Here is a 19,797-nt window from a genome sequence, read left to right on the forward strand (position 1 = left end):
ACAAGTCCATCCAATCAGGGTCCGTTGCTTTTTCTTTTTCTTTTTCATGCAAAATATTATAGGCCTATGTTTTTATTGCCTTATACCTATTTTACTTTACTTAATTATGACATTTTTACTATGTGTTCATATATTGAAAGTGTGGGACGCACTGCAATGTGTGGTGCTCATTGGATTCTGATGAGGTCCAGCTAGCATGACATTGTGCCGTAAGATTAGTTGAACTGGGGGGAGTGATAAGGCCTTGGAAGGAGGAGAGAGAGGGAGGGAATCTCTCTCTCCCTCTCTCTCTCTCTCTCTCTCTCTCTCTCTCTCTCTCTCTCTCTCTCTCTCTCTCTTATGGCCGGATGACAGTATAAACTCCCTCAGCCGTTATCTCCAACTGGAAGTATGTGAAGTGAGTATCCTGCTCGATGCCTTTTAAGCAGTTGTAATATTGTGAGGTGGCAGAACAGTACAAAAAATGGCAGTGTTAATTCAACACATGGGGAGTACTCTGGGACCAAATACAAATTTATTTGTTATCCGGCCCGACATCATTTTAATGTTATGCCGTTTCACATGAAATATGACATGTTTTATGAGGATATGTTATAAAAGATATTTGGAATACAATGAAGTTCTACTTTCAGGGGAAGGTGGGGTCTGTTGTAAAGGTGGCCATCTTCATGATAGGCCTGAAGTGCAGGGGGAAATCCTGGTTTGTGTTCATAGTACAGCACGTGGCCCCTGGACTGAAAAGGTTTGCTACCCCTCTTCTAGAAGATGCTAAATCAACTCTACGTGTTAAAACAACACTGCATGTTTACTGTGTAGCTGAAGAGGTCATTACAATGTGAACTGTGTGAATCTACTTTCCCCCCTCTCATCAGGGTTGTTGTTGTTGTTGAGGCTTAAGCTGACCTGACTGAAAAGCTGTAATTTATGGAGGTCCCTTATGTAATATTGCCTCTCAATACCAAACATGGTGTGTGTGTGTCTGTGTGACTGCTTAGCTGCTGGAGGGTGATCAACAGTGGTCCTGCTGCTGCTGCTGCTGCTGCTGTGAGATTGTTTTGTGGTTTGAAGGGCCGTTCCCTTCAGAAAGACCCAGTTGGTGTCATGGAGAACTACATAACAGCATCTACTCCCTTTTAAGGGGAAAGGCCTTTTAAAGAACTGTAATCACTAGCAGTTGTTTCGATATTAAAATGTAACATAATTACACAAACCTGTCAGTGTCACTGAGTGAACCTCATAGCCCCATAATGCACTCCGTTCCATCATTGGACTTTACTACCATAGTACTACACCACTATGACATTACATAGGGCCTTGGCAAATGCATTACTACTTGGTCATTGCCATTCAGGTGACGGATAATTTATAACAGTGTCTTATTGGGTTAACCACGTTAAGTAGAGTGTTGTCTCCTGTTCACATAACCTCTCCTGAATTACATGTGTAGTGAAGGGCAGTAGCACTGCTCTGATGGGACTGGGACCCACACCTTCTGGGCAGGGGTATAGGACCCAATTCTGGGCCCTGTGGACCTCCCCACCCCCACCTCCCAATATGTAGGTGACTCATTGGTGACTCAATGCCACTTTATCCACCTATTTTGACACCCCTGCTTTCGGAGTTGGGGCTCCCACCCCTACCCCAAAAAGTGAGGCATTGCATGATGATCAAAGTGCACAGACAACCCTAATTATGGTCAGCCCATCACTACATGGCAAAGGAGACACGAGGAGAAACTAGAAGTTTATATCTACAGATGTTTTGTGGACCATCTGTGTAATTCAGCACTCTTACTTGAAGAGAAAGACGTTTTTCCAAGTTGTGCCATTTCATTATATTAGCATTTTTATCCAAAGTGACTCACAACAGAGGATATAAATATATAAACAACGTACAATGTATAGGGAGAATGCAGAGTACATGGGGATAACAATATAACATTTGTAAAGGTGAGGTACAGTAAGTAGGATTCATTTGTCATGAAGGGAAACGTTCTTGGAAGAGAGACGTCTTCACATGCCTCTTGAAGGTTGAGAGTTCCATGTTGCTCCGTGTCTCCCTTTCTCTTGTGCTGTTTCTGTCTTTCTCCTTCCTTTGGGCACATTTGACATTTGTTAATTGCAAGCAGACTCTGTGATCCATGAATATTAAACAAAACCGAGGTCAAAAACCAGATCAGTGTGAAGCTGCAACAAACAGTGGTTTAGGCATGCTTTCAGTTATAGGCCATTGTGTATTGGCACTGAGTGTATCTGCAATAAAATGTATTTTTGCTTGAGCTTTGTGAAGTGGATGTGGTTTTCCTTTTCGCAGATCCCTGCTATTCCTTTTGTTTATCATCGAGTGCCTTATCTTAACCAGATGCTTTCTGCTTTTCTTTCTCTTTCATTGAACATGACTTTTATTTGCCTTACTTCGCTAGTAACAGTTATACGTATTTTATTCTAGAATGTCTTTACATGTTGTTCTTTTGGTGTTGTCAAACTCATTGAACTGCCTTTCTGTGTCCGATATGTTAGGGCTTTTTTGATTTTATTCTTTTAGGACAGCGTGAGAGAGTGACATGAAATGAGTGAGAGATAGAGGGAGAGCTCAGGAAAGTCCGACAAACGAACTTGGGTCTGATTTTAACCTGGGTCCTCTGCTTTATCGTATGGCACCTTAGCCCAGTGGGCTGGAGAGCCCCCTGAACTGCCTGTCTGCCAGTGATGGGCAACCTGGGTTGATTAGTAAGAATTTTCTTCCACATATTCCACATGACCTGATGTTTACCTGTCCAATTAAACTAGGCTATTGACTGATTGAATGATCACCTGCTTGAACTGGACAGGTAAAACTAGGTCATTTTGGAATATGTGGCACTGGATTGTAGTGACTAATGAATCCCGGTTGCCCATTAGTTGCCTTGTTGGGGGCAGCCGTGGTGTAATGGTTAAGGTCATGGACTTTAGATCAAAAGGTTGCAGGTTCAAATCCCACCCTTCTACTCCCTACCACACCCCATGGCTGAGATGCACTTCAGCAAGGCACCTTACCACATACTGCCTACAGGGACCATAACCAATGCTTTTAAACAACTGTATGTCGCTTTGGACGAAAGCATCAGCTAAGTTTAATGTCATGTAATGTAATGCCTTGTTTCTCCGCAGGCTCGGACCACATCCGGGAGAAGGATGGCCTGTGGACGGTGCTGGTCTGGCTCTCCATCATGGCCGCTCGTAAGCAGGGTGTGGAAGAGATTGTCAGGGAACACTGGGCCAAAATGGGACGCAACTACTTCTGTCGGTGAGTCCTGCAATGCTTCAAGCCCCAGTCACATTTACATCTGTAGATGACACTTTTTTTTACGTGGCAGTGACTGGACATTCCAACCAAGAACTATTGATAACAGAGAAACATGCTCCCATTACTCTCACTGGTGTTTGGTATGTCACTCTGCACCATGCTGTGTCATAGTAAGCCTAGTAGGTCCGGTAAATGTTCTACTCTTTTTTTTCCACTGGAGAAATGCAAGAATGCAAACGTAAATAGCCCTACAAAATGTCTGTGGCTCTGGATCATAGATTGTATATAACTAATTAGTATTATGCGTTCGTTCTATGGTCAGGTACGTCATTTTTTCCAATGGCAAATTAACATTGCTTATGAATAATCTCTATGTAATATACTGTTGGTTTGATTGGTTTGGTATGAGGGTGGAATCAATATTGCCTATGAATAATTACTATGTAATATAGTTTTGATTAGGAAGGGGAAATCAACATGGCTTATGAATGATCTCTATGCATTACAGATTTGATTACAAAGGGGAAATCGACATTGCTTGTGAATAATCACAATGTAATATACTGTAGGTTTGATCATGAGGGGAACATTGCTTGTGAATCATCCGTATTTGTTACAGGTTTGATTATGAGGCCATCGATCCCCGTGCTGCCTTCTACCTGATGAAGGAACTGGAGGCCACCATCTCAGACAAGGCCTTTTGCAGCCAGAAGTTCGCCGTGGGGAACAACGTCTATGCCGTGGACAAGACCGACAACTTTGAATACACCGACCCCACCGATGGCACCGTGGCCCGCAACCAGGTGTGTGTGTGTGCATGCGCGTGCGTGCGTGCGTGCGTGCGTGCGTGCGTGCGTGTGTGTGTGTGTGCGCGTGTGCGTGCGCGTGTGCGTGTTTCTGTCTCAGTTTCCTGTGTGTGTGCGTGTGCGTGTGCGTGTTTGTGTGTGTCTGTGTCTGTGTCTGCGTCTGTGTCTGTATGTCTGTCGGTGGTTCTGTCTCTCAGTTTTCTGTCTGTCAAGCAAAAGCGAAAGCAAATCTTCCACACACTGTCCTCATATGATGCAAAGTTGAAATTGTATAGTTGCTTGGTGAAGATGCAGCGGTGTCCTGGAACGAGGTGAAAGATGCCATACAGGGTTTCTACAGTCATGGAGGTCCTGGGGAAAATAATGAAGATTGAAAATGTAAATTAAATGAAAGTTGTGGTATTTTGGTATCTTGTTTAACGCAGCTGTAACGTTTTATGAATTTTTCATTATGCCATCATGACTCTTTCCAAACATGGGCACCAGCAGGTCTAGCAGGCAACAAAAGTGTGCACATTTTTACATGGACAGGCAAGGTGCCGTCAAGCTATGGAAAATTTTATTTTGGCCATGAAAAAGTCAGGGAATGGCTTCGAGATTTTATCAGTGAAAAAGGGTGGGTGGCCTGCCTTACAAATTTGACTTACTATGTCTTATAAAGTGGACACATACACATACCCAAGCAAGGATGTCAAACTCAACCCGCAGCGCAGGTCAAATCAGCCCCCAGGTGTTATCTGACCTGCAAGTTTCTGTATTTATTACAGTTGGCCCACATACACCACATTTAACATAGCTGTATGAATTGGACACAAAATGTTGTGCTTGACTGAAATATGGGTGGGCCCTGGCTAGTGTAACAGCACTCATAAGGGCATCAATAATTGTCAGTTAAAGTTCTACATTATGTGAATTTTGCCTCGATTTAAGACCTTTTTCAATAAATATTTAATTTGACTCACAACTTTGTTCTAGATTTAAATCTTGACCCACCGTGAATTTGAGCACTTTTTGAGTCTTTTGAGTTTTGTTTCGGTTAACAGATTGTCTGAGATCAATTTGGTGATTTATGAAGGACAAGAGAGTGTTTTTGTTAGACATTGTTGTAGCTGAGGCCCACCCAATCAGAGGGGTCTAGTGTAAGTTTAATTGACTCTTAATGAAGTATGTGTTTTTAAGTAATGTTAGCATGTGTTTTGGACTGAGTCCATCCATTTTAAGTTTTCTGGCTTTCCCTATGGTGTTAGTGCTCTTAGCTTCCTTGTCACATGGTTGTGTGGTTCGAGGTAGAATCCTGCAGGGTCAATTTAATTAATCTCTCTGCACAAAAGCTTTGTTTGTTCAGGTCCTCTTATCCAAACACCCAAATGCATAGGTAATAAAGTGTAGACACCAGAGGAAAAATCAGGGGTAAAACACTGTGTTGTGTTAGTTCATCTTCAGTGTGGACATCCCAAGATATATCTATGAGTAGGCCTACTTAACATGGATTGACATCAAACAGTTGGCCCACCACCTTGAAGCTAATGTAAATTACCTTAGTCCCCCTTCTGAAGAATGTAAACACACATATACAGTACATGTATGCAGAGAGAGAGAGAGAGAGAGAGAGAGAGAGAGAGAGAGAGAGAGAGAGAGAGAGAGAGAGAGAGAGAGAGAGAGAGAGAGAGAGAGTGTGTGTGTGTGTGAGTGTGTGTGAGTGTGTGAGAGAGAGAGAGAGAGAGAGAGAGAGAGAGAGAGAGAGAGAGAGAGAGAGAGAGACAGAGACAGAGACAGAGACAGAGACAGAGACAGAGACAGAGAAGAGGTCTAGAAACTTCTCCCTGGTGGTAAGACAGACCGACCCTGCCATGTTTAAATGGAACACTCCAGATGACCCCCCTCCTCTGTTCCATCGGCCTCTGCCATCTATCTAATCCCCCGCTCTCGTTCTCTTTTCCGCCCCCCTATCATCTCTCTTTCCTTTCTTCACACCCTGGTCTTTGAGGTTTTCTCAGCTGGCCACTATGTGGTTACCAGGAATGTTTAAAGGCATACAGAGAACGGGAGAGAGTCAAAAAGACAAAGAGTTGAAGAGTTGAATATTCAATGTCATTTGATATGATGGAATTTAATACTGTAAATACACTGCATAGTTTGAAACTGTCAAGAATGAGCTGTTGATTAGATACCACTGTTATTGCCGTAAAACCTTGTGACCAAAAACTGTCACAGTGTAACCTACACTGATTCTATTGGGTTTTTTTGCGTCAACAATATTGTAAAGTAGGATCAGCTTTCAAGGGTGTTAAATTGAACTCCATGGATGTTAAATCTACGCTTTACTGTATGTCAAAGAATAGCAAGCCTGGGATTCTTAAACCTCTATATGAAGAGAATAATTGAGTCGTTAAGCTGCATGTACACCAGAAACGACCTACACGACCCGAGTAACTGAGGTTGCTGAAGAAGTGTCGACATGAATTGGCCTTATTCACTCAGAACGTGACATTGACATGTTTGAGTAAGCTAATCACATAACGGCTCTGTCTTGAAAGCCTGGGACATTTGGCGATATGAACATTCCAATTGCTTTTCGACAAAACACGCTCATTACCATAATTAGTTTGACTTTAATAGCTGAAATTTGCACTGGTCGCTCAGGTCGCTTCACTGCCAGCGAATTCACTTTGGTAGCTTTATTGGCCTACCCTCCATAGAGAAATAACAACTTCCATCGCTCAGGTAGCGTAGGTCACTCTTGCTGTACACACAGCAAAGTTATGGAGAACACACTATTCCAGTGATTCTCAAACTGTGGGCCGCGAAGGTTATACCAAGTGGGCCCTGAAATAATTTTTTAAAAATCTAAATAATATCTGTTACTGTGTTGCTGTTGACTATTTATTTTGAGTTGTATTGTTCACTGGGTCGGATGTGGTCCCCAAACATTTGTGAAAATGTCCAAGTGGGCCCCAAGTTGACAAAGGTTGGGAACCCCTGCTCTACTCTACTCTACTCTCTGTAGCTAGTCCCTCTCCATCCATCACGGCCCGTCTGTCCTTGTGCCTGTTATCACAGTAGCGCTGCTCAGACATTCCGCGCGCGCCAGAGTTGTTTCAGCTGCTGGGCCGTCTCTTCCGCAACTGTCAGTGGCACCAGCCAGGGCCCCATGTGCAAGAGGGTATCAGCTGTTCCCACACGTGCAGCCCCCCCCCCCCACACACACACACACAGACACAGAGATCAGAGCAGAGAGACATGCAGAGAAACATGCATAGAGACGGAAAGACACACACGCACACATACACACACTCACACAGAAGACAGAAACGCACACACACATAGACACACTGGCACAGAAGACAGAAATTCATACACATACTCTGAGTCAGAGAAAGAGACAGACACACACACACACACACACACACACACACACACACACACACACACACACACACACACACACACACACACACACACACACACACACACACACACACACACACACACACACACACACACACACACACACACACACACACACAGAAAGAGACACACATTCTCTGTCGGAACAGTCCCACCAATCACAGATAGAACTCAAATATTTATTTTATAAGTTTAACACATGACTGCACGCACGCACGCATGCACGCACGCACGCACACACACACACACACACACACACACACACACACACACACACAGACTTCTTAGTTTAAACCTACTTATCACAGACAGGGTTCAACTATTTCTCAGAGGTTAGACACACATGCACACACACACACACACACACACACACACACACACACACACACACACACACACACACACACACACACACACACACACACACACACACACACACAAGCACACATGCACACATGCACACATGCACACACACGCACTACAGCCATTGGCCACAGGCGACAGAGAGCGACAGTCAGAGGGGTCACTCTACAGTACATAAATGTGTGCCTGCGTAGGTATGACTGGAGAGGAGGCCTGGAGCTTTACACAGCTATGCCACTCAATTCCTGCCACTGAATTCCTATCCACCGCCACCAACAACACCCTCACCACTACCAGTCACCACACCACCACTGGTCCACTTGTCGCCCTTCCAGACAAACATCTCCACAGCAACAAGTAGGATGTATGGAGAGGGGCGTTTTCTTGTTTTATCAGCTTTTTTTACAGCTCAAACCAGTCTGGCCATACTCCTCTGACCTCTGCCATCAACAAGATGTTATTGCCCATATAACTGCTACATATAGTTTTTTTTTCCTTTTTGGACCATTCTTTGTAAACCCTCGAAATAGTTGTATGCGAATATCCCAGTAGATCAGTATTTTCTGAAATACTCAAAACAAGCCCTTTTGGCACCAACAGCCATGCCACGTTCAAAGTCATTTAAATAACCTTTCTTCTCCATTCTGATTCTCGGTTTGAACTGCATCAAACCATTTCTACCATGTCTACATGCATAAATGCATTACGTCAACGAACAGTTGTAAAGGTGTACCTATTAAAGTGGCCGGTGAGTGTATTCACCAGCAATACCTATATCTCATTTCTGCCAGTTAAGTCTGAGTTCCTTACGATGCCAGTAGAGGGCAGTGTCTTCAACCTGATACACTTGCAACTTGAGGCCATAATGCTGCCCCTCCACTGGCTAAAAATGTGCATATCTTTTGGAACAATGTTGAAACATTCTTTTTCATTAAGTTTAATAATACGTAGGCAAGCTCTGTGCCAACAGATCTGGACCCCATTCCTCGACAGTGTTGGTGCTAACTAAGTTAGCAATTTACTTGGTTGCAATGCAATTTACCATTGGCAGCTTATTAAGTTGCTAACTGGGGGCACTGTGGCGCAGCGCGCTAAGCCCCCCACATTTGGACTTGCATGCCAACCCACCGGGACCCCGGTTTGAGTCCGGCCAGGGTCATTTCCCGATCCTGCCCTGTCTCTCTGTCCCATTCGCTTCCTGTCACCATCTTTGACTGTCCTGTCTAATAAAGGCATAAAAGCCCCTAAAATATATATTTTTTTAAATAAAAAATTAATTTGTTAACTAGTTAGCAACGACACTATCGAGAAACAGGGTACCAGCCAACATCTGGTCACCAGGAGGTTGTTGGGTCAGATATTTCAATGACCCCTCTCTGTCTTTGTTTCATTTTCTGTCTGTCTGTTTGTCTGTGTGTCTGCCTGCAGTGTTTTCAGTCACCTGTGTGTGGCGCCAAACAGACAACATTGCCAGCCAGGTTACCACCTCTGAATGCTCTTGGTTTCATCAGTTGTAATCCCTCTTCTCCAGGGCCTGAGGATAATCTTCTCGGACCAGTCCAGGATCATCTTCCGGCTGAGTGGGACTGGGGTGGGGGTGGGGGCCACCATCCGCATCTACGCAGAGAGCTACGAGAGGGACCCCGAGAGGCACAACAGAGAGCCACAGGTACAATACAACACAACATATGTATGTATGTACTACTATGTACATACGTCTGTGTATATTATATAGCAAATTAGTACAACTATGACTGAAAGCGTTTTCAAAATACACATACTGCACACATACACACACACATTCCCACGTTCACACACACCAGCTTTGGAGCGTGCCTTGCGGCACCAATTGTCCAGGGGTTCGCATGAGACGTGAGACACGTACACACGCACACACACACACAGTAATAACATTCCTAAACTAGAAGCACTCAGAGAGCGCCGACCTCCGCCAAGGAAGCTGCTTGATAGAACATTTGATGTTACACCCTATTTTCCTTTAAGTTTTTCTGCCTTCTTTTTGTGGATTCAGAAACTGGAATGTTTTGCCCTGTCCCGCAATTCAATTTGTGGTCACTAGAGGTATCCAGATATCTAGACCAATGGTGACAGAATCTTTTAAAAAGTCCTGGTTCTGGTTCGTGATCCGGATGTAATTACCAAAATGTAATTACTTGTTCCTTGGGTTCTTACCAACAACTCCACAAAGTTTCGTCCAAATCCGTTGATCAGTTTTTGAGTTATCCTGCTGACAGACAAGCAGACAAACAAACAAACAAACAAACAGACCGAAAACATTACCTCCTTGCCACAGGTAAAAAGATGACTCGCAACATACAGTGCCGCCAGTTACTGTTGGCACCCTTGAAGTTTAAGTACATTATGGGACATATCTCCAGACAACAAATAATAAGGTCAACCATGATTTTTCTATAGATAGCTTGTGGTTGATACTAAATATAAAAATGATCAACAGCATTAAATACTAAACTATGAGAGGGAAAAAAATGAAGACGGTAAAGCTCCCGGGATCACTGGTATTGGCACCCTTTACTGGATGCCATTGTTGAAACCTAATTTGACTCAATTATGGTAAATCGCAAATGGGAATCACCTTTGACTAATTGCTTTTGCCCATAGAACATGAATTAGGCAAGGAATTATGATATTTGTGTTTAAATAGCCACCTGTTACATGTTGTGTGTCTTTCACCAATGTGAAGACAGAGGAGCTGCCTGAGGACACCACAAATACTATTATTTGCAAAAACAAGACCTCCAAATAATGAAAGGTCATCTCAAAAGACCTTGGTATACCATTTTCAACACTGTGTTGTGTTATTCAGAAATCTGCCAAACATGGAGCTGTAAAGAACATCCTTGGATGTGGGGGGTAGGGGAAGACATTATGATAAAAGTATTTGGAAGTCGGTGAAAATAATGAAAAAAACACAGGGACCAACATCTACTGACCTGACGGTCAACTTTGAACTGTTTTGGGTAGTTTTTTTTTCAATAAGCACCCCGTGTTAAACACTACACAAAGTAGTGCCTTTTGGTTGGAGACCAAGGCAGACCACATTGCTTAATAAAAGTCATAACAGGGTACACCTGACGGCTGTATGAGAAAATACAGGCATAGCACAGCCCTTTTAAGAATTTTTTAAGGTCAGATGAAACAATAGCACAGTGACTCACACAAACAGCATGTTTGCATACTCTGCAAGAAAGTCTTTAAGGAAAAGGACACCCTACTAAAAAATCAAGCATGGTGTCCGATCCATAATGTTATGTCACCCCATTGTTGCATCAGGTATTGGAGGCTTTGACCGTATCACAGGTATCATGACAGGCATCATGACATGACAGGTATCATCATGTACAGGAAAATGTGTAACCATGGCAAGAACACTTGGTTTGAGTTGAACATCATGTGCACTCCAGCAACACAAAAACCCAAAGAACACATCCAAATGCACAGTGGATTGGTTGTAAAATGAAAGAACAGAGTCATTGATGAAAACTAAAACCTTCGGAGGCTGCCATTGCTGTCTAACAGTGTGCAATTAACCCTTGAAGGAGGGGTGCCAATATTCTTGGACATGCCCTTTTTCGTGTTTTTGCTTGAAATTACAAAATGCATTTGGAAATAAATACTTGGCCATTCTAATCTTATAATGTCCAATTAAAAGATCCTGATGGTAAAAGTTGTGTATTTCCATTTATTTCTGGATATATTGCACACTTTGTAAGGGGTGCCAATACTAACTGGCGGCGCTGTAGCTAAATTTCATAACACACAGGTAACATTTGTTGTAAAAAAAAAGAACAGGATTGTCAACACTGATTAAGGTAAATACATATACAGTGGATGCTGCAGCCAGACTGGAAGGATGTGTTGCACAGATTCTATTCTCAATCTTAATGGGTTAATGACCAACACTACCTCACTGTCCTCATGCCTGTTCATTCCCATTTCACTCATTGCCCACTACACATTCGCCTAACGGCAGGCAGTCAGTTCTGCCTTCATCTTCAAGTAAATTGTAATAATTACAACCTACACTTGTTCAACTAACATTTGAGTGATTGAGTATCCGTCATGCTTAGGCTTACTCTTTTTTTTAATTATACTGTGTTCAAAGGGAATTTGACAGTACTTGAGCACGTTTGGCAAAGGAATATAACTTCAGTGTAGCTACACTTCTTCGTAAAGCACATTGAGTTGCATAGTGCATGGAATGTGCTTCATAAATAAATCAGTCTCGTGCCTGGCCTTGCGTTCAAACATGCCGCACTTCCCCTTTAAAGTCATAGTGGCCTTCATTAGATTTGCCCTAAAAAAACTTTATATGGCTCCACATATCGCTGTACAATAACAATGTTTTATGATTCTTGTGTGTACAGTTACTGATTTACTTTATATATTTGTGATACTTCTCTTGCAACCCTGAAGTTAACTTGGTTATTTTTGTCGGAAATTTTGTGTATATACCGGTAGTACCACTTTACCACGATATTTACACAAGTTAAGTAAGGAAAAAAAGATGAACAACTCTGAGTATAGCCTTACAGTATACAGTAGGTATTAACTCGTGTAGTCTCCAAGTAGATTTATAGACCTTTCCAATGTGGGTGTGTTAAGTGCTTTACAATGCTGGTATTATTACAATTCAATTAATGAGCGATAGAGATGAATGTTTTATCAATAAGAGGTCATCGCACGGGAATTACCCCCAGGAATGTTTGTTTTCTTCTTGGTTAATGAGATCTCTTGTGTCTGACGAGGGTTGTGTACGGTTTTTTAAATAATTTATTTTATATTTATATTTTATTATTTCATATGTCCTGTAATCAGGAAAGGTCCAATTGAGATACATTATCACTTCCTCCAGGGAGTCCCGGCCCAGATAGAAGCGTAGCCCCAAAATGCACGCCGTACCACCAGTGGCACGCTGTAATAGTCATGGAAAGGTTAATTACCATAGTATTACTCTACTATGACATAACAGAGGGCCTTTAGTAATGCACTATGACTCGGTCATTGCCATTCTGGTAACAGCAAATGTATAACGCTGTGTTTTAATGGCTTAAATGTTTCATGCAATACATAACATGTTCTGCATTAAAACCAATGTTTTGCATTAGGCCTTAATGGTCTAAAATTATTTGGACAAAAGTGAGTCGGAGAGCAAGTATTAAGGGCGGTGGTAGAGGAGCCGTTCGGCAACCCAAAGGTTGCAGGTTCGAGCCCCGCTCGGCCTGACTCCATCGGTGTGTCCTTGAGCAAGATACTTAACCCCAAGTTGCTCCTGGTGGCAGGGTGGTACCCTGCGTGGCAGCCACGGCCACCGGTGTGTGAATGTGAGTGTGAATGGGTGAATGTGAGGCATACAATATAAAGCGCTTTGAGTGCTAGAAGGAGTGGAAAGGTGCTATATAAATGCAGTCCATTAACCCCTTTGCATAGAGCCTATGCTATTCCCTATATGCTATATATAGGGCAGTCATGGGTAAGCGGTTTGGGCATCAGACTTGTAGCCCAAAGGTTGCCGTTCGACTCCCAACCCACCAGGTTGGTGGGGGGAGTAATTAACCAGTGCTCTCCCCCATCCTCCTCCATGACTGAGGTACCCTGAGGTACCGTCCCACCGCACTGCTCCCTTTCTGGCGCCATTGGGGGCTGCCCCCTTGCACGGCTGAGGCATGAATGCAATTTCATAATGTGCAGTGTCTACTTGTGTGTTGTGGAGTGCTGTGTCACAATGACTATGGGAGTTGCCCAGTTGGGCTTTACCTGTCAGCAAAATTGTAATGACCAAGTCTTAATCTGTTACTTAAGGTTCTCTATAATGTCATAGCAATGTTGTTATGATGTAGTTGAATATTTTGAGCAAAGAGTGAATAGGCCCGTCGACGGACCCATCCACAGTAAGAGGCTACGATGGACGTTAGAAGATTATTATGTACAGTACTGTAAATGATAATGTTTACTCACATGTTACTAGTACACCTGACCGATTTTATGGAGTCACGCCACGGCCAGTAAAAGTCAAACTACTCAGTTCTTACGAGAGGACTTCTCACCTATTTGGGAGTTGTTTACCTCAGTGTCAATTTTATATGAAGTTTTAAACTTTGTAGTTTTTATGAGTGACTTAATCTCATCCATTTTGGTGTTGTTTTTACCCGAGTGTGATTTTTATAGTTCCCTGTCCTTGACTTGTATTTCACCTCAGCCGTTAGACTACAGACCCCTCGTCACCTCCTTCCTGTTGTTGTTATTCTTGTTCCTGTTCTGTTTTTCTTACCTTGACTTACCTTTGGTCCCATGTCTGTCATCATCCCACTTCCTCCTCACCGCGCCCCCCTCCTTGCACCTCTCATACATGAATCAGGCCTGGAATGGTAATCTGGCACACAGGCCATTCCCCGGTGGATTGATGGTCTTGAGGTGCCAATGTTTTGCCTGATTATCATTGACTTTCAAATCTCGCACCGAGATGTGGGTCTGACCAAGAAGATAACGAATTAAGTTTCCCAAACGGCCTGATTAACCCGCCTCCCTCGGCTTGCTACTGGTCGAGGACAGAACAGACTGTGCCGAAATTTAAACCAAACATTTTCTTAGTCCCAATAGAATGTCTCTGCTTAAACCGAATCAATGCCTTGAACACGCCTCTACCCAGCAGGGCCGTTGGAGCTGCTCAAACTTAATTGCTTCCCGACGAAGAGGGTGGAGGTCACGATTTCTCCGGAGCTCAGAAACGCCGCCCATTGACTTTCACATAGCTTGACAATGCTATGTTCGTGTGAAATTGGGTTTGGGGGGGTCCGAATTATGTCGGAAGCGAAAGTGCGCCGCAGTGCTGTCGGAGCCAATGTGCGGCTGGCCTTAGGTAGAATTAATGTGGAGCGTTATCTGCAGATAAACATGCATCGTCAGTCCAGTTGGCATTGTGGTATCTTGGCATACTGGCATCTTTGTCCCTTTGGCATTGTGGCAGTGATAAGTGTTCGATGAAACATCTCTGTGTTATGTGGTTTATCTCAAAGGCAAAGGCTGACAATATTATCATGGCCAGACTGATTGATGACCTGTATTGGTTGCAGTTTGGCTAGATAAATACGGTGCATGGTGCAGAGCTTATTATTCAGTTGATAGAAGGGATATCCTGTCTGTATGCAAAGTTAGTGGTTTTCAACCTTTTTTGAGCCAAGGCACACCTTTTTGAGCATGAGGACAAAAATGCCAAGGCATACCACCAATTGTAAATGTTAACTGAAAATAAATCCCAATTGCCTACATAAACAATGTACGGTCATTCTATAATTTTCTATGGCACACTATTGTTCCCCGACAGTGGTTGCAAAGCAATGTGCTAAATGATATGCTATGTCATCTTGCAGAAAAAAAGATATGCACCAGTCCTTAATAAGCCTTGCAGACATGCATATTAACTTTCTAAACTATTACTAAACTGTATGTCAGGACCTCTGCTGTCCACGTTACCCAGAAACATGCATTTTTACATCAGAGCATCATGCATGCAGTCTAGAATCTCAATCACAGTTGTTGTGGACTTTCATAGAATTTCTTTGACACTAATTTTTGTAAATTTTTTCATTGTGCCATGAATGCATCCATAGATGTACCAACCACCAGCTTTTTCAAAGCCTTACTACTGGTGACAATTTAAAATGTAATTAAGCTTATTTGTATGCTATCAAACAGTCCATCTGGAGTATTATCAGTTACACATCATCAATGGGCATGTCTTAATCAGTTGTTGTTCTCGTGAGTCGATAGCAACTTTATGTGGTTGATAATCTATGGCTAGTTTACAGCCACACAATGATTACCAGGCCTGCATGGACAATCAAATCTTTTTGAAGAAAAACAATAAATGAATCATGTAACAAGGTTTGATTGCTAGTGTGGACAAAGATGTAGGGGTCAATGACTTTATAGAAACTAGGGTAAGTGGTGGGAAGGGTTGTTTTGGCCTGCAAATCCAGATACAGTATTGATGTGTTTCTGTCCTGTGCAGTTCCTGCCATGCTTTCTTATGCAGATGTCCCAAACAAGCAAGTTTATTCTTCTGAAAGTGTTTACACATATACACACTACTGCTGTTCCATTGCTTTGTGGTGTTTGTATTTATGGCATTTACAGTATTTTGTTTCAAGAGACTTTGATACCCTTTGAAGACTGACCTTTTGATGTTGTTTGTGTCTTTGTGTAGGCTATGAACATTTTGGGTTTTCTTTTTTTTTCTTTTTTTTTTTTAAAGTTTGAACACTCCTTTGGATTTTTCGTCTTTTAAGTTCTTTTTTTGCTGTTCATTCATTCATTGGCATAATGATGTTTTGTACTTGCGGCCTTCCTCAGATTCACTTGAGTTAATGAATCTGAAGAAATGTCTGGAAACGTCATCATGCCAATGAATGAATAAACAGCATAAAAAGAACTTAAAAGAAAAGAAATCCAAAGGAGTGTGCAAAGAGAAACAGATAAAAACAAAAACACGTCATGTTTTGGTTCAGCACCAGGAATTGTGCCCAAGCCAATCCACAATATGCACTTTTTTTGTAGCATGAACAGATATTTACATTTTAAAGCAAACCATAGTCATAACAATTCCTGCCAATGTCTCAATCACTTCACAGGTGGTGCTGGGCCCTCTCATCGCGATTGCACTGAAGATCTCCAACATTCACGAGCGGACCGGCCGCCGAGGGCCTACCATCATCACCTAAAGCCACGTCCTCACCACTTCCCACCTCAAAACATCCATCAACGAAGTTGGAGAGCAAGAACGTACAGAAATCCTTTTCCATCCATACGCCAACCCACTCCAGCTTTCCCCAATTGGACAGACCATCGCATGACGGCCATCATCGTCCTGAGACCTCCTCACCTCACCTCATCCCACCCGCACGCACGCATGCACGCACACACACACACACAAACACACACACACACACACGGTCAGGTAAACCTTCTCCACCCGATTGTTCGGACTACCACTCCTCATCAGGGGCCAAAGCCACGAGTCAGATGTCCACACATACAGAACAGAGTCCCAGACTTTCTCTGCACTCTCCACATCTTGACACTTAAAACACACACACACACACACACACACACACACACACACACACACACACACACACACACACACACACACACACACACACACACACACACACACACACACACACACACACACTATCTCCAGATCTCCATGCTCCATCCTTCGTCCCCCTCTCCAGCTTACTGTCGATGTGCTAGAGAGTAGAGTATCATCATCAAGAGCAACACCAGGACACTATGCACACTGCTGTTGCTTTCACACTGACATCGACGTCACCAAACTCCTTCCCTGGCCACCGTTTTGAACACGCAAAATGTAAACTTGTTGAGTGTGCACACACTTTGTTCTAGACTATGCACTGATAGACCACCCTTGTGAGCCTGCAGCACAAGGTCAGTAAGTAAGTAAGTATGCCCTTTATTATCCCACCGTGGGGATAGACATTTGCCTGTTTGCCACTGAGCAACTGTTTCAATGTGCATCATGTCCTTATCATAGTGTTGGAATATAGCCATAGCTGAACGGTTTTATTGATCAAAGCACAGACAGCTTTTCAAACCACTAATTTAGTAGCAAGATCTCGGATGTCTTTGTGTGAGATGTGGAATCACAACGTGTGAACAGAGAGCTCCCTATATGATTTTTATTATTTTATATATTTTTGTTTGTATTTGTTTTGTTTGACTCTACGACATTATCATCAGTGGTGGGCAAACTGGATTAATTAGCTATAATCCAGTTCCACATTTACAGTTCATTTACAGTTTACTATCCCGTTGCACATATTCCAAATGACCTGGTTTTACTTGTCCAACTCAACCAGGAAATTGCCTGGCTGAATGTCCACCTGGTTGAATTGAACAGGTAGAACTGGACATTTGGAATATGTGGCACTGGATTGTAAACTGTAAATTAATCCAGGTTGCTCGTCACTGATTGTCATTTAATTTCTGTCTGTTCTAATGAAATGCCTGTGTTTCTCTTCTGAAGCCTGTTGAATTTGAGGTGCCTTAACATTAATGCAAGCACTTTCAATACGGAAGCAATGAGGTTGTCAGCAGGGGCGGAACACTATACAAGATAACCTGTGGAGTAATACAAGGGAGCATAGCTTTATTGTCTTCTTCATTTTCTTGTATTACTTGTCTTTATTTAAATGTTTCTACACACCACTTGTATTTTCTATTCACCATAGGGCAAAGTATTAAGAATGAACTTTGTCAAAGGATTCTGTTTTTGTGTCTTGTGAGTGAAGAGATGTACGGTATGTTGCACCTCACTATCTGTTAAAGTTTCATCCTCTTCTTCAGTTGTGTTGGTAGTTTCAACTTCTTAAGCTGGTTGGTCTGGTAAAATTCTTTAGAATAAAAAGTATGCACATCCCACGTCACTGAGGCCAGATTCAGGGCATAAACATAAACAGGATGTTTCCAAGATGCGTTTTCCGATTGCCTTCATGTATAGTATAGACAGAGCTTTGACCATTGGACCACTGATTTTGATGACATATGGATAGTGTTAGTTTTACACTGGTCAGTGCAAGCAGACAGCAAATTCAATGTATGGTAGTACTACAGCAGGCCTTGATGCACGTTATTGTGGCCAATATGCCAGTGCTAAATTACAATGCCTTTGAACTCTCCAATATGCAATTTGAGTACCTACAGTTTCCTGTTCAAACTGCCTGGCACACGAACTGAAGCAGAAAAGCAATCAATCTTATTTTTTACTTTTATCATTTTTTGGGTTTTTCTTTAAATAACAGACACTTTTTATATATAAAGCTTTGCAGCCAACACTGTGCACAGTTGTGTCACTTTCTTCAGAAAGGGATGCATTTTTTTGCTTCTGTATGTTGAAAGTGAAACCCAGTTCGTTATTTTATTGTATAATTTATAAAAGTGATAATTCATAGGATTTTAAGGCCACAGTTCAGTTTTACTGTTTTAAAGAATACATAACATGGACTACAGGTCATTTGTTCTACATGGACTGGTGGTACGGGAAATACGTTGTTTTTTCATTCATTATAGTTTTTTACATATGAAATGTGAATTGCTTTATCGTTTTCTGTTTAAAAAAGGGCTTAAATTACTTATCTCACCATAGTTATAGTAGGCCTAATTTAGCAAGAGGAGTGATAATTAGTAAATATTGCAGTCCACGTGGCACAATGACCACGGCTGCAGTGCATGCTATTTTCTTTTTATCAGCCATGTTGTTAATGTAATAAAGGCGTGGGGGGAATATTACAACAGCATCCACTGAATGACAATAGCAGTTACATTTCAAGAAGCAAACATGAAGGCATTGTGCCCACAGGCTGGCATGAGCATCAATGGTTGTAGTGCAACATGGACCGCAGTGCAATATTCCATGGAAACCTTTACAGGTTAACACATTGTTCTCAGCAGTACTGAGCTGTTAAGGTCGGCGGGAAATAAAACTTTTTATGTGTGCTTGCCTTCTCTTGCTGTAGTTGATTAATCTGTTTTGTGTGCGTGTGCTTGGAGTCTTTTTCTCTTGTTCTGATTAGAGTGGGGGCAGACTATTTAATCTTTGTGGTGGAAAAATTTTAAGCAACTCTACTTCCTTGATAGAAAAAATTGAACCCTTACAATCAGTCTGTGTGCTGTCGTGTGCTGCTTGTTAGGCAAGAAATGATGTAATATCAAATGCGACCAGTGCTGTGTCATCACTTATTGCTACTTAGTGGTCCACTGTATTTGACCTCTGGAGGTGATGAAAGGTGCCAACTTGTGTTCCACTTTTTATCGTGTGATTTAATCTAGATCAGACACCTTTCATCAAAGCCAACTCTGGAAGTGGAGTTCACTT

At 42.4% G+C, this 19,797-nt stretch overlaps 1 protein-coding gene across 1 annotated transcript in view; it reads left to right on the forward strand.

Moving 5' to 3' along the window:
* Positions 1-19,636, forward strand: part of pgm5 (phosphoglucomutase 5) — a 52,134-nt gene extending 32,498 nt beyond the window's left edge. The window contains exons 8-11 of the mRNA XM_063186212.1: positions 3,150-3,285; positions 3,905-4,088; positions 9,394-9,531; positions 16,532-19,636. Coding sequence (XP_063042282.1) covers positions 3,150-3,285; positions 3,905-4,088; positions 9,394-9,531; positions 16,532-16,621 — 548 coding nt within the window. The 3' untranslated portion in view covers positions 16,622-19,636. The remainder of the gene's footprint in view (positions 1-3,149; positions 3,286-3,904; positions 4,089-9,393; positions 9,532-16,531) is intronic.
* The last annotated feature ends 161 nt before the right edge of the window (positions 19,637-19,797 follow it).

This window comes from Engraulis encrasicolus, chromosome 21 (assembly GCF_034702125.1).
Source record: "Engraulis encrasicolus isolate BLACKSEA-1 chromosome 21, IST_EnEncr_1.0, whole genome shotgun sequence".
NCBI lineage: Eukaryota > Metazoa > Chordata > Actinopteri > Clupeiformes > Engraulidae > Engraulis > Engraulis encrasicolus.